We start from the raw sequence: 22196 nt of genomic DNA, 5'->3' as shown, positions 1-22196 counted from the left end.
CTTTGAAGGAACAGGTCAACAAAAGTGAAGGATGTTCTGTGCAGAAAAACCATGCTCTGGCCCAGAGGCATAAAACATCAAGTCAAGTTTGGAGAATGTGCTAATAGCATTGCAGTTAGCATAAAGCTGAGCATAAGATGTGAGGAACAGGGCAAGTTCTATACGGGTCAGACCTTGAAGGGCCTTGATTGAATGTCAGGCTAAGAGTTTGGACTTTAAAACAATAATTTTTGAACGGAAAGTTATGGGAAGATGAGTAAGAAAGTATAAAGTTTGAGGAAAAATATTTAAAAGATTTTATATTTGGAAAAGACTAACCTATTGTTTGGTTTCATAAAACAAGCTCAGGAAAGAAAGATTGGCAAAATAATTTTGATTGGCGGAACATGGGTTGAAAACGATTGAGCAGTTGTACTATAGACTATGGGAAACATCTTAAACTTATATTACAAGGAAGTAATATGTTCAGATTCTCATTTTAGATTCTCAGCTGGAGACTGGAAGCTGTTTAAGTAGAACCATCTGTGGTGTAGCTATATTTTATTAGGTCATTCACATAACATATTTTAGAACCCACTGAGAAAAGTGAAAAAGAAGCTCTCTTTCACCCTAGAAGCAGTTTCTCTCAACCTCAGCACTGTTGACATGTTTGGCCAGATATTTTGCTGTGGGGGCATGTCCTGTGGTATTTAGCATCATGCCTGGATTCTGTCCACCAGACACCAGTAACACCCCTCCTCCAGCTGTGACAACCAAAACTGTCTCTGCACATTGCCAGATGTCTTCATGGAGTCAAAATAACCAGGCTAAAAATCACTGCCCTAGACCAGTGGTTCTCAAAATTTAGTGTGTATCAGAATTGCATAAAAGACTTGTTAAAAGAGTGATTGCTGGGACCCACCCATACAATTCCTGATTCAATAGAGCCTGAGAATTTGCATTTCTAACAAGTTCTCAGGTCATCCTGATGCTGCCAGGCTTTGAGAACCACTGCCATAGACGAATCTTCTACCAAATGGAGAGGAATCAAGATATCAATTTTGCATTACTTCGTTGGGTTCACAAAGCCCGAAAAGTGTTTCCTTTGAGTCACAGCAATCCTATGAGGCCTGCAGGGCAAATATTAATAAACCTTTTTCACAGATGAGAACATTGCAGCTAATGTCAGATTCTACACCCAGAATCTCTGACGAGGCCAATTGGGTTTACATATTTTCTGAAGTGTCACCATGTTTACATTTGTTTGCATGTTCCTGCTGCAGGTATTTACCTGTGTGGCATATACCCAGATATAGACACCTAAGTAAATTCACTGTGATTTGATAGACTCGTGGCTTCTAGTGACAGAAGAAGGATAAGCTTTGTCCTCTCATTTAGTTTGGATTTGACTGTAAGATATGCAGACGGTTCCTAACAAAAGGATAGAAAGACTTTTGGTTTACTTCATGGGTATTTATTATCTGTGTTGTGCCAGCTGTATCAGGCACATTGAGTATACTAGAGAAAAGGAGAAGTTTGAGATATTATCTTCAATTACCAAATGCTCATGGCCTAGTTAGGGAAACTGAATTAGCATATAATGAGAAAACTAAAGGAAAATCTCAGACAGCAGGTCAGTGGACATGCCAAGAGTAAAGAAGTTTAAGGGGGAGGTGGCCCAATGATTTAGGGTGATGGACTTTGAAAAGGAGAAATACGAACACCTTAAAAGTTGAAAGGAATGGGGACAGAGGAGGGGGAGTAGCTTGAACTCAGGTTCCAGCATTCAGAGCTGTGAGACAGGAATGAACCCAGTTGGGACAAGGCCCATCTATTATCAAGGAAAAAGCATGAGACTTGGGAGTCCCAAATTCTGAGTAGCTGCATACCACTCACCCTGGACAAATCACTTAAATTCTCTGGTCCTCATTTCTTATCTGTAAAGCAATAATTACTGATCTCATCTGGTTGGCTGAGAATTAAACAAGATAATCTATTTGAAAGCATAAAACATAAAATCCTATGCAAGTGTGAAGGTAGTAGTGGTTGGTGTGATTCTCATTGGAGATTGGTAAGAAGGAATGGGGCCCTCCTTTCCTTGCCGAGAGCACTCTCACAAACAGTGAACATTCCTAAAACCCGCCAGACTTTCTGTAAGAAGTGTGGCAAGCATCATCCCCACAAAGTAACAGTACAAGAAGGGCAAGGATTCTCTGTATGCGCAAGGAAAGTGGCTTTGTGACAGGAAACAGAGTGGCTATGGTGGCAGACTGAGCCAATTTTCCACAGAAAGCCTAAAACTACACAGAAGATTATGCTGAGGCTTGAATGCATTGAGCCCAGCTGCAGATCTCAGAGAACGCTGGCGATCTAAGCATTTTGGACTGGAAGGCGACAAGGAGAAAGGGCCAAGTGATGCCGTTCTAAGCTTCATATTCTGTTTTAGTATGTGATGATAAAATCTTGAGGATATGTTCACTTAAAAAAAAAAAAAATGAATGTGGCCCAATTAAAAGTTTTTGAACAGATGATTTTTTTTTAAGTAATTTATTCCTATCTATTATTCCATAAAGGAGTCAGCACAGAGCTAATAGGTCATCAGGGGAACTAGATATGAAACAAACAAGTGAAGTGACAGAAGAGTATGGAAAGAGCTGTGGAGCCTAGAGGACCCTTAAATCTATTTAGAGGATCAGGGAGGGCTTGCTAGCAGAGGTCACTTGCTTGAAGGATCAGGAATGGGTAAGAGATAGCAGAGGTCTGTCAGAGGTCTGTCAGAGGTAGAGGACGTGAGGACATGATATCAAGGATGGTTCCTGACAAGGAGATGGGATTTTTGTTAGACATCAGAAGAGGAATTGCATGAGCCAGACAGAAGGGGGAGAAAGTTGTCTGTGGTAGTGGGACTAGATTCAGAGACGTGAAGGATGAATTGGTGGGTTGTAGAGAGAGAGAGCCCAAGTATTGACAGACTAAGTCAGAGGTATTAAGATCCTAGCTCAAGTGGTAGAATGTCAGAGGAACATGAAAGATGCATATAATGCCAGTGAATGACCCTTTTGTCCTCTTCTCCCCTTCTTTTTCTACAGGAGGAATATGAATGAGCTAGATCAGATTCAGCAGTACTTCAGCCAGAAGCTCACCAAGCCTTTACTTCCCCTCAGTCCTCGGACTCAGACCATCTTGCAGTGTCAAGAGAGCCCTACTAGAGACCATCGTGGGCCAGAAGCCAGCAGCCTAGACCCAGAGAGCCAGTGCATCCTGGAGAAATCCAATGACCTGGTGTTGCAAGTCAGCTCCTTAATCACAGGTATGGCTCAGGACCCCTCTTGTTGAAGAGTTATGGTTACTGGGTACCTATTCATAAAGCAGTTGAATATCTACCCTCAGACAAGCTCCTATGACCAACAGAGACCAGCAGCTTTCATCATCTTATTTATTTATTGTCTTCCTTTTGAAAGGAGAAGCATAGTAGTATGGCACAAGAACATGTGTAATGGAAGGAGCCTTGATTGGACTGAGAGGCAGGAGACCTGGGCGAGGTCCTTGGTGGGTTTCTAGCATTTGACTCTGAGCATACCCTTTCCCTTCTTGAGGTACCCCAACCCCCCATAAAAAGGTGGTGGGAGGTGTATTAGATGAGTTCTTAAGTAGTTCTTGAACTTGTGCTGCTCCGTTTTCAGAAAAAGACAACTACGGGTATATTTAAAATTCTAATTCTCAGAGCCCAGAAGTCTGCATTTTTAGCAAATATCCCAGATGCTTTTGGGATAATCTATCATCCACCCTCTGAAAAAGTTGGTTCTTACTTTGTCTGCATGTTGGAATTACTGAGGGAACTTTTAAAAATCCAAATGTCCAGGCTGTGCCAGAGGTCAGTTGTATCAGGATCTCTGAGAATGCGACCCAGGCATCAGTATTTTTCATAACTCCTCAGGTAATTCCACTGTACAGCCCAGACAGAGATCACTCTAGAACAATTATTTCCATGCTAACCTGAAATAAGAATCACTTGGGGTACTTATTTTGAAATACAGATTGCTGGGTCCAGGGTCAAGCCCTGAAAATTTACATATCAGGCATGCTTTGGGGAGTATTGAGAAATCATTCCAATCAGCACCTGAATTCAACTCTCACTTGGTGTCATTTTTGCTCAAGGGAAAAGTGTGAATATACACAGGGATGGATAAGTTCCATTTTCTTTGTTAAAAGGGGAAAAAGTCACCAGAAATTGGTATTGGGTACAAATCATCTTCCTAGGTTCTTTCTTCAGATATCTAACCTGTTGGTAGCCAGGATCCCAGAAGTGTACTCTGTATTTGGCTTCCACTCGCCTGGAAATAATGTTCAATCAACTATTTATTAAGTACCAGCCATGCCAGTCACTATTGTGTTACTAGTTCCAGAAACATACAGTGGTGGACAAGACAAGCATTGTCTCTGCTTTCATCAAGCATACATTCTGTAGTCTACTGAAGAAACTGTCCCCCAGCCCTGGCCAGGTGGCTGAGTTGGTTGGAGCATCATCCCATACACCAAAAGGTTGCTTGATTGATTCCCGGGCACATACCTAGGTTGCAGGTTCGATCCCTAGTTGGGACATGTATGGGAGGGGAGCAATAGATGTTTCTCTATCACATCGATGTTTCTTTCTCTTTCTCTCCCTTCTTCTCTCTCTAAAATCAATAAACATATCTTCAGGTGAGGATGTAAAAAAAGAAAAAAGAAACTGCCCCCCAGAAATAAAGCTAAGAGCAAAACAAAGGGAAGCTCCTTTGGGGTGGAGGGAAGAGCAAATAGGGAATCCCTTTAAAGGGGTATATTAAAAGAGGAAGAGAGAGAAAAGAAATAAAGGATTGAAGCTGGAGGGCCTTGAAGGCAAGCTTGAGAGTTTAATCTTTACCCTGAAGGAAAACAAGGAGTTCTAAGCAGGGGGGTGTCAGAATGGGAACTGATTTTCATGAGGAGAGGATGAATTTTGAAAGAGATGATTGAATCAGGGAAACCAATTTAAACAAACTCCCTCTGCCTCCGTCATATCTCAGTACACTTTTGAAGAAAGTCATTGGACAAGTAGATATGAGTGAACCTTGAGAAGGAGTTACTGAATGGTGGTTTTGTTTATGGCACATCTATGTGCCAGGTCCTTAGCTGGGCACTGAAATTGCGACATGAATCAAATACATATATGGTCTCTGTCTTTGAGAAGTTCACAATCTGACAGGAGAAATATAGAGAGAAACAATTACACAACAGCATGTTCTTATGCTTCCATACAGAACAAAGCTGTGTAGCCATCACATCTAGCTGGTGCATCTGGGAGTGCTTCCTGGAGGATATGCAGTAGAGCAAGGCCTAAAAGGATGGGCTAGTTTATAAAAAGCAGAAAGACTCCTCCAAGAGAGAAGGGCAGCTCAGGTCAAAGAACCAGGATTGCCTAAGCGTACTTCCTGGTTCCTGGTTCCTGTTCCTGTTTGCAGGCAGGGATGTTCCATTTTTATACATCTACTCACTCCCCTTTGAGACCTGAAAATTGACCTAGCCAGCACCTTCAATAGGCTGAGCACTCCATTAGCTGCTGTGAGGGAGATGCGCTACCTGCCCCTGGGAGTCAAATTTGCCTCCCAACTCCTTTCCTCAGATAATCCTGTGGACATATAACACTCACTACACGTGTTTATTAATTTATTCCCTGCCATTTCATCCCTAAAACAATGTCCGGTGATTAGTAGCTTCCATTTATTGTCTGTATATGTGCCACATACTGTGTGCCCATTTATCTTATGTATTCTTTATACCAAAACCTTGTGAAAAGGGTGGTGTTAATCATATTTTAAAGATAAGTAGGCTCACAGAGAAGAGTTTGTTGGCGACCACAAAGTTGGTAGAGATTTGAACCAAGACTGACTAGCTCCAAAGTTTCTGCTCTCTCGTACACACCTTGCTGCCTCCATTTTCTCTGTGACTGTCCCTGCCTTATCATTTGGGTGATAGACATTTCCTTGTTTCATTTTCCAAGTAAAACATAGTTCAAGTAGTTGTGGTTAAATAGGTAAATAAGTGGATTCTCATTTTGGTTTTTAATATAGGTAATTACTGAAGTAAATGGAAGCATGAACGTGCCCACCAGGACTCCCAGCTCCCAAGAATTCCTGAGCAGGAGCAGATAGTCTCTGAAAGTGTTTCTACACATGTGACCACTACTTTAAGTAGATTAGATTTTGGCCTTCTGATATTAGAATAAAGTGCTAGAAATTGTACTGCCTTGAATATAGTTTCACTGACTCTTGGGTGGATTAACTATCTTTAAGATGTATTCAAAGTCTGATTGCAAGAATACTTCTGAAGCTTGAAGCTAGTGTGGGAAAGTTGAGTGGTCTGTGGCCCTACCTTGTAATAAGAATGATATCTGTTGCTGTTCAGATCTGCAGACTATCACCAGGAATTCTCAAGCATCTTTGAGTTCTCACCAAGCCAGGAGTAGAAGCAGAGATGTTACCACTCTCCCAGATGCTAAGAACCAAGAAGCCATGCAAGAACAAAGCACAGCTCCAGACCTGCCACTGGCAAAAGCTCCAGATGAGGGTACAGCCTCCCCTTCTCTCCCTACTCTTGAAGAGTCTTTGAGTGGAAGAGGAAGAGGAATGCTCCATGAGTCCCTTGGACACACCTTGCCTATTACAAGGATGCAGAGCAATGAGGAAACTGAGGCAGGCCCAGCCTACAGTGATGAGGACTATGAAGAAGATATCATTGAACCTAGGACACTCAATGAGATCACCACCATAACAGACAAAACTAGCCCTTGGTCCAGTTTTGTGTCAGACACAAGTGAGATCATTAGCCTTCAGCCTGATGAGGTACAGAGGGTAGGCCCCTCTTGTCCTTCTCCTGAGCCTTGCCTTAGAGAGGAGTTCAAGGTCAGAAGCAGCTTTATGTTCAGCCCAGAAAGGGCTGTCAACCCCCACCTGCCTACGCAGGGTTCTGCTAGCCAAAGTCTTGTTCCTTGTGAGGGAGAGGGCTCTGAGGCCAGAGCTGGAGAGCCTGCCTCAGCAGACCCTCAGCTTATCCCATGCATGACACTCTCAGGAGCCCAACGGAACAACACCTGCTCACCAAAAGCTGATCAGGACCAAGAGGCCAAGCCAAAGGCCCAGGCTGAGAATGAAGCTGCCTCCAGTGAGCTAAGTGACTCTGCTGATAGCTTTGAGAAATTTCCTCTACACCTAGAACAAAAAGCCTCCCAGAGCAAAAGGGAAAATCATAAGGGGCCACCCATTAACTGCCCTGACATCAGGCAGAAGCAGGCAACATCCGGACCAGAGGTTTCCACAAAGCAGAGCCTCCTTCTGTATCCTTTGGTGTTTCCCACAAGTAGCTCCTTAAAGCCACATGTAGGCATTTTGGGTGCTGGTGCTTAGGGCAGCCTAGTGTGAGTATGATCAATGGCTGCCACCCTCATGGCATGCACTGAGGGGTGTGGGAAGACCCTTCCGAAGACTCACCTGTACTCACAAGATGCTCCGATTCTCCCATTAACATCAGCACTCTGAAGTGTAGTACTTTGAACTGGGTTTAGATGTTGGGAACACATTTACTAGCCAGTTCTAGCCTGATTAATCTATTGGGTATTTTACACCTGAAGGCAAGACTGGCTCTAAGGAATGAAACCTTTAATCTCAGTTGAAACAGAAGTGGAGGGTATAGGCAGGGGAAAGAAGAGTGCTGCCACTGATTGAGCACATACTATGTACCAGGCTGGGGACATAGGTGCAGTTGAAATGGCAGTGTTGATGGTGAGAAGGGCACCTTCTTTCTCCTTTGAAATGCAGGTGGACACATTATGGGGAAAGGGAACCACTTAGGACCATCAACAACCCTCACATGTGCAGCCTAACCAGTTGGCTTTAAAGCATGAAATGATTGGCAGCAGAGTACTGAAAGCCAACTCTGGTGGAGTTCTTCCTGGCCTCGCTCATTCTAGCTTCTGACATTGCTACCTTTACAGTCAATTTAGTTGTGCTCAGAATGCATCGCCTGTGGAGGAGCAGTCAGAAATCCCAGTTCAGCCCTTCCCAGTATGTATTCTTGCAAAAAAAAACAAGTATTGCCAGGCCCTGTGCTGTATACTGAGGACAGAGATTTGAATCAGATCTTACCTCAAGAAGTTCGTTCCCATTATGAGGTAGGAGACAGTTAATGACAGTAACAGTAAACAATGACAGTTTATTGTTCTAAGTGCTATGATGAAACATGGACTAAGTGGTGCGAAACGAGAGGAGAAAGCTGCCTTCACTCTGCGTGGAGGTATCCCAGTGAGAGACATTAGAGCTGGACCTCAGAGATTAATAGGTCTTCCGTGGACAGAGATGAGAAAGTGAAGTGTGTGTGTTAGGGGCATAGCCAGATGAAAGCCTGGCCTGTGGGCAGCAATTCACTGTGGTCAGAGCCCAGGGGTAACAGGGCTGGTGAGAGGTGAGGTAGGGTTAGCACTTCAAGGGCCTTTTATGCCTGGCTAAAGTGCTTGGACTCCCTCCTGCAAGCAAATTACACTTCAGCTTCCTTAGCTTTAAAATAGAAGTAACAGAACTTTTCTTGGGGTTGTTGTGAAAATTAAATTAATGATGTAAGTTACCTAGTATAGTGCCTGGTACATAAGTAGTGTTCAGGAAATGTTAACTGGCAAGTAAGAGTGTGATATGGTCAGACAGGTATAGTAGGAAAGTCACCCAGTTCCCTGTAAAGAGAAGATTAGATCAGAGGAGACCAGGTAGGAAACTCACAATAATAATAAAAGATGAAGAAAGTTTGACCTAAAGTATAGTCTGCTTTATGAGGAAGAGGAGAGGGATAGGTTTGAGAGGGTTTGATAGGGAGGAGTAAAGGGTGACAAAGAGGGAAACATAAAGTATGACTTAGAGATTGCTGCCATAAGTTACTAGGTAGTGATGTCATTTACTGGATAGGGAACCACACATAAAGATAGACAGTTTGTAGGGGAGAGCAGGATTCCATTGTGGATATGTGCCTGTAAGACATTCAGGCCTGGAGTTTAGGACAAGGTCCGTTGTAAAGGTAGGTGTCTTTAGACATAGATAAGGGCAGCGGGAAGAGCATGAAAATGGAGAACCACACACACAAGACAGTTCTGAGGATCCATATGTAAAGGTCAGGCAGAACAGACAGCCACAGAGAAGAGCTGGAGAGAGGTGATGTGGGAGCAGAGTTTCAGGGATTAGTGGTTGACACTCTTGACACTTAGGACAGGTCCAGCAGAATATGAACTGACCTGTGTTCACTGGCTTTAGCATTAAGGAGGACAGTGCAAAGTGGGGAATACAAGGCAAATTTCAGTGGGTATGTGAACCAGTGGTAAGGACAGGGAGAACAAGCAACTTCTCCCCAGTGACGGGGGAGACAGGAATAGCTGACATTTATTGAGTGCTTCATATCTGTCAGGCCATTCTAAGCACTTTGCATACAGATGCTCTTAGTTCTTAAAACAAAAGGTATCATTATTATATCCATTTTACTGGTGAAGAAACAAGCACGAAAGTGAGCTTCCCTGAAGTTACCATCTAGTAAGTGACAGAAGTTACTGTTGGAGCAGGACCCTTAGAAAGGCAGGAGAGGATGGGCTGAGAGGGGGAACTTCATTGATTCAGACACCCTCTGAGACCTCACAGCAAAGCGGTTCCTTCCCCACAGCATCTCCTGGCTACATGGCAGTGGCCGCAGTGGTCAGAGCAGCAACAGCAAATAGGCCCTGCCTCACCAGGGCCTCTGAAGAAGAGTCAAGGGTTTGAACCAAAGCAGGAAATGATGCATTTCATTCATTTAGTAGATATTTATTGAACACCTACTATGTCCCAGCTACTATGCCAGGTGACAGGAATATGACTATGAAAGCAATCATCTCTGCTGTCTTGGAGCTCAGAATCTAGCATGGAAGAATGATGATAAACCAGTTTGAATCAGAACAATATTTAGCTGATTGAGCAGAAACAAAACAGTAAACATCAAAATAACCCCCTCTTTCCCTTCCCAAACTGAATCAGTGCTTTGAACAAATACTTGTTCTCAACACAGTGCTGGATTACCTCTGGAAGATACAGAGAAGTGAAAAGTCTAGTATCTGTCTTCGAGGGCTCACATCCAGGCTGGGCAGACCAGCTATACCCACTTAGGCAGAGTTCTCATTTCTGGATGTGAGCAGACAACAACCGGGAGGACAGACCCTCCTTCATTACCAAGCATCTCTCTCCAGTCTATGACACTGGCCCTTGGAGCCACCTTGCCTAACCGACTTCTAACAGCTCAGTTTTTGGCCAGCAGGCCCTTAGCAAGTATCATTCAGCACTTGCTACCTACCAGATAACTAGGGAAGTAGGGAGGTGACTGATGGAAACTACACCATCTTTGCCTCTGAGAAGTTTAGAGAATATTAAAAGAAACACAAATTCATATCAGACTGAATCATCAAACACTATCCTGTTTTGCAAACTCTGCTCTAGACTATGAGGGAAGGAGGGATCACTGTGGGCTGAGATCAGGAAAAATCTTCCTAGAGGAGGTGGGATTTAAACTGACCCATAAAGAAAGCAGACTGATTTGTTTGGAGTGAAGAAAGCCTTCCAGGCAATGGTAACTGCTTGAGCAAAGGATTCATGGGCAGGAAAGGTGGGGGGGGGGGGGGGGCAAATGGGTGTGATTGAGGTCAGTGAATATGTGATCTGGCAGGTGGGAGGATTTCTAGGTGTACATGTCCCTTAACTACCGTTATAGCCCAGAACACATTGTGGTGCCCAACTTCTTTTTGCCTCCTCGGCAGTTGGAGGCCTCCCTGCGGTTGCTGTCGCTCTCTACAGCTTTGCCACCACTGGCCACAACAGATCAGGTAAGAGAACTTTCTCTCCTGTAGAGTTGTCAACTCATCCGTGAAAGTGTACAGAATTCAGAGCTACCTCACGCTGGCGTCCTGAAAAGGCAGTTGCGGTGGTCACTCTCCAAGCTTGTACGGAGCACACTCTGGGCCCAACAGTGGGCAAGGAGCTCAGGGAGACTAAGAAAGAGCAAATGTATTAAGGACAGAGCATCATCAGTTAAGATGATATGGAAGAAACAGTGCAGAAGCATAAAAGCAGGACTCAGCTAAGAAATGCATTCCTTGTGCTGTGGGAGCTCCAACTAAGCAATGGTGCGTATATGCGGAGGACACTCCCAGCAGGAGGTACAACCTTAGGAAACCCGGCAGATGACTGGGGTCTGGATGAAAAGAATACCAGTGGTATACCTATTTGTTTACAGAACACCTCATAACTATTCATCATTCAGCTGAGTTAGGTGCTTGGTAGAAATCCCAGTTCTCTTTTCTGTCTTGGCACAGCATCTGACCTTTCTTGAAGGTGGCAAGAAAAAAATACTTTTCTAATCATTCAAGATATATTTATTATCATGCATTGTTTTGGGAGCCAAGCATACAGTAGTAAATAAGACAAATCCCCAGTCTTCATGGAGCACAGATAGTAAACAAAAAATGAAATACTTACAAATTGTGATGAGTACTGGGTGTTCTGATAAAGAACGGGGTCTCTGAGGAATCAGTATTTAAGCTGAAAGATGAGCAATGTGGTGCTTGCCAGTTAGTTTGAAGCACTTTCTATTAACTGACGTGCTTGATGAGGTACACACTTTGATCCCTATTTTAAGGTGAGAAACAGGCGCGCACAGGTAGTAAGTGGTAGAGCCAGAACTGGAATCTAGGCAGTCTGTACTATACTGAGAAGGAGCCAGAGCTGTGAGCAACTTGGAGAGCAGTATTCCAGGGAGAGAGAACAACAAATGCGAATGCCCTGAGGCTGAAGGAGCTCAGCGTGTACCTGCGGCAGAGCCAGTAGCACTGGGACATACAAACTGACATCGAAGGGCCAGATCATAAGGGATTCGTAAGTCATGGAAAGGAGTTTCAATTTTATTCTAAATGCAGGGAGAGTGAGATCTAATTCAATTTTAAAGAATTCACCTGAAGTACTGAAGAAAGAATGGGCTGTCTTTCGGATTTGGCAGCATGATGGTCACTGGTGACCTTGAAAGAGTAATTTCAGGGACATAGTGGAGAAAGGAGGCACAAAGTACAGCTGTGTGCCAGGCACTATTCTAGGTCCTGGGGTAAAGTAGGCTCCAGGCCCCAAGTGCAACTTAAAAAAAAAAAAAGATAATTTTAGAGAAGAATACACACTATGGACAATGTGTATTAGCTTGTTTATTATTAATTATAATAACCCTTATCTAATGCTTACTCTGCACTAGACATTATTCAAACTATTTTACATGTATAAGCTCATTTAATTCTTCCAGTGACCAAATGAGGTGGGTACTGTTGTTATGTCCATTTAATAAATGAGAAAACTGAAACTCAGAGCTTCCCATACCAACCTACAAGACGTTATTATTTCCATTGTATAGGGATGCATAAAGATTAAGTCACTTGCTCAGGGCCTCCCAGCTAGTAAGTGACTCAAAATGAATGACTCCAAACTCTGTGCTTTTCATTATACCACTTTAAAATCATGACACTTGTTTTATAAGATATTTTCCTAGTCAATTTGCCTACTTTTAAATAGGCTTCATTTTGCAATTAACATTTAAACATCATTTATGCTTCTCCAAAGCCTGCTTTGATGACAGAAGGGGTCAGTGCAGAAGTATCCTGAGAACCGGAGGTTAGAGTCCTAAAGAAGCCTTTTACTGGTTTTCCTTCTCCCTCTGCCCCTCAAGTTGCCTAGCACCATTTTCAGGACCTTTTGCTTATTTGGCACATAGATCAGTCTAAGTTCCCACACACCTCAGTTTTTATGAAATTTGTAAATCCTCTCCTGGAGGAGGAGAGGCGCTGGTCCCTGTGCAGGAACTCAGAATTTTGTGGCCTTTATTCCTACTCTTGATTTGTGGTCACCAACTCATCTCTTTCCTCTATGCATTTTCCATTGCATGTCCCGTACATACCCATCAGCATTTACGTGAGGGCCACAGGGCTATGTCCATGCAACAAGCACAAGCTTGTGAGCAAGACACCACGGGGTGAAATACTTCTTCTCTGAGTCAGTAGCTAAGTTTCTGAGACTCGGGTTCCTTATAAATAACATCAAGCTAATATAATTCTTAGATAATAGGATGATGGTGAGAATTGCCCTGAAGGGAAAAAACACACGCTCTTAGTTCCCTTTCCCTCTTCCCCTCTCAGCCAAGTGGGTGAAGTGTCAGTGAGTCATGCCCCTTCGCAAGGGAGGTCTGTGAGCCACTTGGAGCTGTTATCCCTCACTGTCAGTTAGAACTGCTGTTCCTGCCCTTGTATTTCTGCCTTCATGATGTGCCAGCTCCCAAGGCGACATACTACTGGCCTTGATCTGTTAAACATAAGGTACAATATGTGGGAGAGGGAGAAGTAAGAGCAAGTCTAGTTTTGAGAAGATAAGTCTCATTGTTATTAATAATGTTTTAGTTCTTAAGTTGGGTTATGTATTTACAGGTGTGAATTTTTATTATGCTTCATAATTTACATAGATTACTTGAAACGTTACACAATGAAGTCACAAAATCATAATTAAAATTTTAAGAATGATTAAATGTTGACAAAATGGACACCAACTGCTTCCATAAATGTGGCTGTGCATATGGAGCAGAGAAACAGTATTAGTGACTGGAGTAGCAATGAGATTGAGGGAAGGTGTTTTGCTTCCAGGTTTTTGGTATTTTTTAAAAATTATATTATATTGATTTGCTATTATATTTGTCCTGATTTTTGCACCTTTGTCGCCACTCCCTCAGACATTCCCCCCACATTGTCATGTCCATGGGTCATGCAGATAAGTTCTTTGGCTACTCCATGTCCTGTACTGTACTTTACATCAGACCATCAAAATGCTCTCTGTATCCATGATTCTGTCTCTGTTCTCGTTTCCTTAGTTTGTTTTTTAGATTCAATTTTTGATAGATTTGTAGTTTTTGCCATTTTGTTGTTTATAGTTTTTATTTTCTTCTTTTTCTTAAATAAATCCCTTTAATATTTCATATAATAATGGTTTGGCGACAATGAGCTCCTTACATTTCTTCTTGTCTGGGAAGCTCTTTATATGCCCTTAGATTCTAAATGACAGCCAGGTACAGCAATCTTGGTTATAGGGTCCTGCTTTTCGTGACTTTGAATATTTCTTGCCAATCCCTTCTAGCCTGCAAAGTTTCTTTTGAGGAATCCATTGACAGTCTCAGGGGAATGCACCTGTAGATAACTAACTTCTTTTCTCTTGCTGCTCTTTTAAGATTCTCTCTTTATCTTTAACCTTTGACATTTAATTATGATGTGTCTTGGATTGGGCCTCTTTGCATCCATCTTGTTTGGGACTCTGTGCTTCCTGGACTTATATGTCTATTTCCTTCACCAAATTAGAGAAGTTTCCTTCCATTATTTTTTTAAGTAGGTTTCCATTTCTTGCTCTTTCTCTTCTCCATCTGGCACCGTTAAAATGTGAATGTTGGACCTCTTGGAGTTGTCCCAAAGCTGCTTATACTTTTCTCACTTTTCTTTTTAATTCTCTTTTTCTCCTTTTTTTTTCTTTCTTTTTTTAAAAAATAATTTATTTCTTTTTAGAGAGTGGGGAAGGGAGGGAGAGAAAAATCAGTGTGTGGTTGCCTCTTCATGCACTCAACTGGGGACCTGACCCGTAACCCAGGCATGTGCTCTGACTGGGAATCAAACCGGTGACCCTTTGGTCTTCAGGCCAGTGCTTAATCCATTGAACCACACCAGCCAGGGCTGACTGGATCTTTTTTATGCAGCTGAGGTCCTCACTAAGTTTCTCGAGCATCCTTATGACCAGTGTTTTGAACTCTACATCTGATAGATTGCTTATCTCCATTTCATTCAGCTCTTTTTCTGGAGTTTTGATCTGTTCATTTGGACCATGTTTCTTTGTCTCCTCATTTTAGCAGCCTCCCTGTGTTTGTTTCTGTGTATTGGGTAGAGCTGCTTTGACTCCATGTCTCGGTAGTGTAGCCTAATGTAATAGGCGTCCTGTAGGGTCCAGTGGCACAGCCTCTCCTATCACCCAAGCTGCATACTCGAGGTGCACCCTTTGTGTTGAGCCTTGGTTGCTGTTGGCAGGTAAATAGGAGGGATTTATGCAGGCCAGTCAGCTGCAGGGACTGGCTGTGACCTCTGACTGCTACAGAACCCCTGGGCTACTCCAATTGAAACAGAACCCACGGGCTGTTTAGTTAGGGGCCCGATTGCCCGCCGCCAGAATTATAACTCTCAATACCAGAGTTTAGTGAAAAGAAAAAGAATTGTTTGATAGTTATATAGATTTAGATTATTTGCAGATTTCTGCCGTTAGGTCTTATTTTCCTTAAAACACCCACAAACACATATTTCTGCCTCCCCCTACCAAACCAGGCTAGTTTTAGAAAAGTTAGAGATACTGTTTCCCTACTTCCTAGAAACAGTTCAGCTTTACCGGTAGCTGCCAGTCATTCAGTTCTGATTGGGGAAGATCTTGTCTGTGTTAAGAGGCTTGCCAGCTTTTAATCCAGAGCCTCGTGGATTCTCAGCCTCCTTGTAAACTGCATGGAGTTCTTCCTTCTCAAAGCCACATGGTCAGACCCCTTCTTTTCAAAGCAGCATGGTGTGTGTCCTTAAAATGTCTGCCACTTATTTTTAAATCCCTGACTGCGTCCTGTGACGCAGAGAGCATGGAACCCAGTTCTGACCATTCACAGAACCTCACGCAGGCTCTGTGTGCTCTTTCCATACCATTCCCCGGTCCAAGACCCCTCCCATCTTCCCAGGCCTTGGATGCATTGAATCGCCACTGGCCTCAGGCATGAAAGCATCCTGAAAGCTGCTTCCTTTTCCCCATCCCCTAGCCACAAACTCTGGGGTTTTTTGGACACCCCCTTTCTGTAACATGACCACCAATCTCAGCCCTCTATGGAGGATCAGCTGTGCAGGGGCAGCTATGCTCCGATATGGTCTGTAGCTGTCCACTGGGTGCACTGGCCCTGGGGTTTCCCATTTGGTGCAGGCCAAGGTCAGCCCCGACCTGTGTTTTGCCCGGGGCATCCTCCCTGAGCTATAAAGCAACCTAAGATGGCTGCTACTTGTGGTGGGCTGGAGGTTCTCAGGGGAAGCCCAGCTGTGAATCTAGGCTGCCTGCTGCTAATACTGGGCCCTGGGTTCACTGAGGTCAGCTCTTGCTTGTTTGACTTAGAAGATTGTGCAGCAGGAACCAAGACCAGCTATTCATATGGAAAAGTAGCTTGGATGGGCCCATAAATTGGGTAGGGCACCAGCTTACCAGCACCAGATTACCGGCTATGTGTGGGTAGGGTTTAGAAAAGAAACCATGGCCTCTGCTCACCTTGATGCCAGACCCCTCAGTTCCTCCCTGTATACCACTGGTGCCTTTCAAGCTGCTATCCCAGTGCTGGAGCTCAGATGAAGTGAGTCCAGGTAGGTGAGTCTGTATGTGGGTTCTTTTAAGAGGAACTGCTTGGGGCTCTAGCAGTTTTTTCTACCAACTCAATCCCCACTGGTTTTCATAGCCAGAAGTTGCAGGAGCTTATCTTCCTGGCACTGGAACCCTGGGCTGGGGGTCCTGGTGTGGGACTGGGACTCCTCACTCCCAAGATATCCCTCCTGAATTTTGACCCGCCATACGTGGGCCCTTCAAGGACCAGCCTATTCCTCATCTACACCCTGCCTACCAGTCTGGTTGGATGTGGTTTCTTCAATTCCATACTTGTCAGACTTACATTCAACTCAATTTCTGATGGTTCTGAATTATGGTTTTAAATTTCAGTTATGATTTTGATGTCATTGTGCGAGGAGGTGAGCCATGTCTGCCTGTGCTGCCATCTTGACCAGGAGTGCTGGTTTTGGTTTTTAAATACGGAACCAGCTACAGTTTTCTGTATGCTAATGCAATGATCCAGTACAGGAAGGGAAAACGGGAAGGTGCAGGCGAGGGTGAGAAAATAGGCACAGTCAACAGCTCGAAGTGAGAAATGAGGGGAGGGCAGAAGCCCTGTCATGTACCCCTCTTTGAGGGTTCCATCTATTTTGCCTCCTCCTAAGGCTAGCCTTGGTCCTGAAGTCTGAAGAGGAGCAATTTGAGAGGCTCCTGAACTCTTCTCTACCAGTATCCTGGGGCTGCGATGTTGTAGCTGACCTGCTTCAGAGCCAGGGCAAGTGACCCATCCTCAGAAAGAGCTCCTAAGTGCTGGCTCAATGCTCTGGCTTTACCCCAAGATCTAAGGGAAGACCTGATCCTTCCCTCCACATTGAAATGATGCACCTGAGTCCAGGAATCTTCCAGACTATCTCTACTTCAGAAACTTGTGGAGCAGGTTTTTTCCCCCCTTTCCTCCATGTGTAGTGGATACAGGTCTCTGTGTGACATCAGTCAAGTCTTCTGGTCTTTCTGAGTCTGTTTCCTCTTCTGCCAGATGGGGTTATCAGGCCTCGGAGGGTGGCTGTACTGTAGAATACCAAGTGCCACACAGGTTGGGTATAGAGGCCAGCCCTTAGCTAACCTCCCTCATGACAGTTCAGACAGCAGGTTTAGCTGGACTGCTGCACAGCCATCCAGCAGCACCCTTTCAGATTACTATTGAAGCACTCAAGTTCTGCTGTCTCTGCTTTCTCTTCCCTCTTGTGATGAAGGACAGCTTCCTGGTTTTATTTAAAGTTACTTTTGATTCTGTTTTCTTAGCCACTGTGAGCAAACAAGTTTTATTAACTTCCGTAAAAGGGAAGGAAAGAGGTAAAAGGTGAGACAACAGTAATTTTCATGTTATTTTCCCCCGACTTGTCTTTTGCTCTTGTAGGTGTTTCTTTAGGAAAATCTCAACCACTCCATCTACTTCAGTTATTATTTACAGTTCGATGACTCAAATCCTTATCTTCAGTCTAGACTTCTCTCCCATGCTGCAGACACACATGGATCCAGCTGTATCCTAGATGTCTTTTCTTTGATGTGTTTCAGGCAATTCACGATACTCAAACCTTGAGCCTGTCATCTTCCTTTGCCTACCGCCCTACCATGGGCACGTAGCTCCGTAAACTCCACCTCTGCTGCCGGAGCGAAGGTGTCTTTCCTTCCTCCTACTCCTTTATCCCTCACAGCCCTGAGTGAGTCAGTCTGTTACCAAGACCTGTTAATGCCAACCCCTAAGTATCTTTTGAATCCACTCACCTCTCACCGTTTCATTACCTAGTTCCGCTCATCTTTCCCAGGACTCTTTCTGACTAGTCTCACTCATATCCACCCTTCCCCACCACTAGCCACTCTCCAACCTGCAGCCAGTGTGATCCCCCACTATAATCAGACTTTTACCCCACTTTACCACTGGAGTAGGGAGGGACTCTCAGGGCTGCTAAAATACAAAAAAAAAAAAAAAAAAAGCCTCCATTTTCCTAAGTCAGTTATCCAGTCTGAGTGCCCAACTTATTTGACCTCTCAGTAGCATGTGTCATAGTTGATCTCTCTCCTTTAAGTACTTTCTTCACATGCTTCTAAGGCATCAGTCTCTCTTGGTTCTCCTCCTCCCCTATTGGCTGCTCCTACTTGTCCTTCTTTACTGGTTCTTCTTCGTTTCCCTTACTTGTTAGTATAGGGGTGACCCAGAGCATAATCGTTAGACTTCTCCATTTACATTTGCTTTGTAGGTGACCCCATTCAAGACTTTAAATTTCCTCAATATGCTGCAGACTCCTTATGGTTACTTAGCTCAGATCTTTCCTGTAACTCTAGGCTCATATGTTCAACTGCCTCCCCAACATCTCCACTTGGATGTCTAATTGGTATCTCAAATTCAGCATGTCCAAAACTCAACTTCAGACTTCATTTCTCAGATCTGTTTATCACTCTTTCCCATCTCAGTTCACAGATAATTTATCCTTCTAATTTAGTTGTTCAGGCCAAATCCCTTGGAATGCTTCCTGATGCCTCTGTTTCCAATCCACCAGAAATTCGTGGCAACTCTGCCTTTAAAATATATTCAGATCCAACCACTTTTTATCACGCCCACTGTTGACACCTTGGTCTAACCCATCATCATGTCTTGCCTAGATTTTGCAGGAGCCTCCCAACTTGCCTCTGTGCTTCTGTCCTTGCCCTTTCAATGTTAAATAAATTATTGAATAAGTCATGTTGATTTCTCTGCTAAGAACCCTTGAGTAACTTCCCATCAATGATCAGGAGAGCCAGAGCTGGGCCTGAGGACAGGCAGGCCAGAGAGTAGGAAGGTACTTTGGGCCTCAAACGTGAAATGTTCATCTTCTGGCACATGTCCGAAGACACAGTCCTGAATGAGATACAGGAGAAGACAGAGAGCTATGGCCCTTTCCTTTGGAAGCTCACAGTTCCTCAGAGGAGCCAGCTTTATGTCTGAGTTCATCAATTCCTACCAAACACCTGTAATGCTTAAAGAGCTGGATTGGTGCTATGGCCCCTTCCTTCAGGGAGCTCACAGTTCTTTGAGGCACTGGCCTCCAAATCATTCACTAATTCTCTCAAATGGCATTAGCCTAAATTAATACTTAAGTAAAACAAAGCGAAGAAAAAGTATAGGGAAAGGAAGACAGACACATGGGATGGCTTGAGTAGAATTTAACAGAGATGAAGGAAAGGCTTTGTAGCCTGTGGATTTGGAGAGAAGAAATCTGTCAGTATCAGCAGAATTTGGCAACTGGGAGGTACAGACAGTATGGGCTAGAGAAAAGGCCAAAGATGAGGAGAGATAGGCCTGGACCAAAACAATCAAGACAGACAGGAATCGGAAGCAAAGAGCAAGAAGCAACCTGTCATCTGATACTTGACCTTACCCTGAAATTGCTCTGTCTTGTTCTTTGCCTCCTGCCTTAAGGCCAGGCTCTGCTCACATCACAAATGAGCCCCTGGATTAACCACAGGCATGGGGCCAAAGGCTATTGTTCCTGAAGAGGGAGTGTAGGAGGCAAGGAGTCAGAGGCAAGGCCGGGCATGTTGTCCATCCCCTCCCACCCTAGAGTTCTCACCTCCGCTTAGCCAGACCACAGTGTTTCAGACATTACTTGGGATCAAGGTGTCTAGGCCAGCTGGGAAGCTGAGTCAGCAGACCTGATTTCTTGCCCAGGCTCTGCTGCCGGCTTTCTGGGGTGTAGGGCAGTCTACCTGGTCTCTGGGAAGGCAGCACAGACTCCATTTGTGGCTGTACTTCCCTTTTCGCTCCTATTAGGCAATTTTGTACAGTGGTTAGGAGCCCGGCCTCTGAATCCAGACTGCCTTTAAAGCTCAGCTTTCCCCCTTACCATATGTTGTGACCTGGGGCAAATTACCTAACTTTCTGTACTTCAGCTCTTTTATCTGAGAAATGGGCACAATAGTACCTGCCTCCTAGGGTTTGCTTAGGATTAACGGAGTAAGACATGTACTTAGAACAGTTCTTGGCACACAGAATAGTAAGAACTATACGAATGTTAACTGTTGTAATTTTTATCGTTTTTATTTAAATTTCTCTCACGCTGTTACATTTTGGAGGGACTGGTAAGAAACACTTAGGGATAGAGACATGATCAGAAGTTTAGCACTGGGACTGGGGAGCTGGGAAGGGCACCCCAGAAGTATGGAGGGCAGTGCTCAGGGCTATAGCAGTTGACTGTGTGCTCGGTTCAAACCCTGAGTTAGAAGTTCAGACCCTGACTTAGAGGCCCAGGACAGTCCACCACTCCCACCTAAGGGCCTGCCTGTCTCTGAGACTTAAGGCTAAATTTAAGGTTGCTTCTTTTCTCCCAGGAACCCACAGAATTTTTCTGTCCCTTGATTTTTCTTCCCCAAACCAAGAGGCTTCTAAAAGGTACACAATCCTGATAGAAAAAGACAGCCACCACAAAATCACCAGAAAAGATCAGCAGAGGTCCAAGGGAACTTACTGCGTCCAATGTCTTCTCTCCTCAGCCTGTGGTCCAGGCCTGATATCTGAGCTGCCCCTCTTGGAGAAGGAGGCCCTGACCTATTGCCTCATTTCTTTTCTTTTTATCCTCAGCTGAGGACATGTTCATTGATTTTAGAGAGAGGGGAAGGGAGAGGGAAAGAGAGAGGGAGAGAAACATAGATCTGCTGCCTCTCACACACGCCCCAACTGGGGACCAAACCCTCAACCCAGGCATGTGCCCTGACCGGGAATTGAACCCATGACCTTTCGGTTTCTGGATGATGCTTCAACCATCTGAGCCACACCAGCCAGGGCTGCCTCATTTCTATGATCCACCAAGACCCTAGCCCTCTGCTGAGCCCCAAGAGGAGATCTAAAGGTTAAAGGGTTTCTCATACAGGCCACACAGAGCTTTGGGAAGAAGATGAACTCCCTGGCCAAGGGTGTACAGAAGTCCGGGGAAACAGCTAGAATTGGCTGGTGCCCATCCTGGCCCAAAATGCAATTTGGCAGGCACCTCGAGGAAAAGGGCCCACAGGTCTGCTGGGTAGGTTCTAGGCTCAGTTGCCTTAGCCTCTGCTCTACTGGGAGGAGCCAGGAGTTCTAGAAGAGTCGCTTTAATCCTTTCCTCTCAGGAATCTGGACTTTTGAGCCCTCTCACAGACAGGGCATGGGTTCAAAAGGTTGAGGAGTCTGGATTAGTTAGGCCTCTTCATTGGGCAGGAGGGGAGACAGGCCCACGGTGAGGAAGTGACCTGTTGTCAGGGAAGGCTTCTCAGAGGAAGGAGACGGAGGCATTAGGGAGTTGTGAGGAACCAGAGGGAGCATGTAGGTAGTGAGACCCTCATGATCAGAGCTCTAATGCAGGAATGGAGTGTGAGCTCAGAACATGGACCCCAGCCATGGTACCGCTGGGCTGGGTGGGTCAGATTTAGGATTCGCCTCTCAGCACCTCTGGTCTGTGCATCTTGTCCTCACTTCCCCCCCTGCTCTTAGCTACAGCTGCTACACTGGCTGCTGTCTTTAGCACCAAGTCCTAGTCCCAGCCTTTGGAGAGGACTCTGGGAACCCCTCCCCAGCTCAGGAAAAGGCAGCCAGCCAAGGGGGTGAAGGTTGAGCAAGGTAGGCAGTTATACTGAGCCCTCACTTGTCTCTGAAGCAGCAGTCTGTTGGCAAGCCCACCTAGCCAACCAGAACCAGGCAGCTGTTTTCTTTCAGTTTTCAGCTATGGAAAGTTTTGCATCCAA

The 22196-nt window shown here is 44.6% G+C and overlaps 1 protein-coding gene across 1 annotated transcript in view; it reads left to right on the top strand.

Annotated features, from left to right (window-relative positions):
- C2CD3 (C2 domain containing 3 centriole elongation regulator) overlaps positions 1-22196 on the top strand; it is a 124817-nt gene that overhangs the window by 97553 nt on the left and 5068 nt on the right. The window contains exons 30-32 of the mRNA XM_090265451.1: positions 3069-3289; positions 6403-7330; positions 10765-10876. Of these exons, the coding sequence (XP_090121577.1) occupies positions 3069-3289; positions 6403-7330; positions 10765-10876 (1261 nt within the window). The remainder of the gene's footprint in view (positions 1-3068; positions 3290-6402; positions 7331-10764; positions 10877-22196) is intronic.

The sequence above is a fragment of the Furipterus horrens genome, unplaced genomic scaffold, assembly GCF_987537825.1.
Source record: "Furipterus horrens unplaced genomic scaffold, mFurHor1.1.pri manual_scaffold_2, whole genome shotgun sequence".
Classification (NCBI taxonomy): domain Eukaryota; kingdom Metazoa; phylum Chordata; class Mammalia; order Chiroptera; family Furipteridae; genus Furipterus; species Furipterus horrens.
This window is presented reverse-complemented; position numbering and strand designations above follow the sequence as displayed.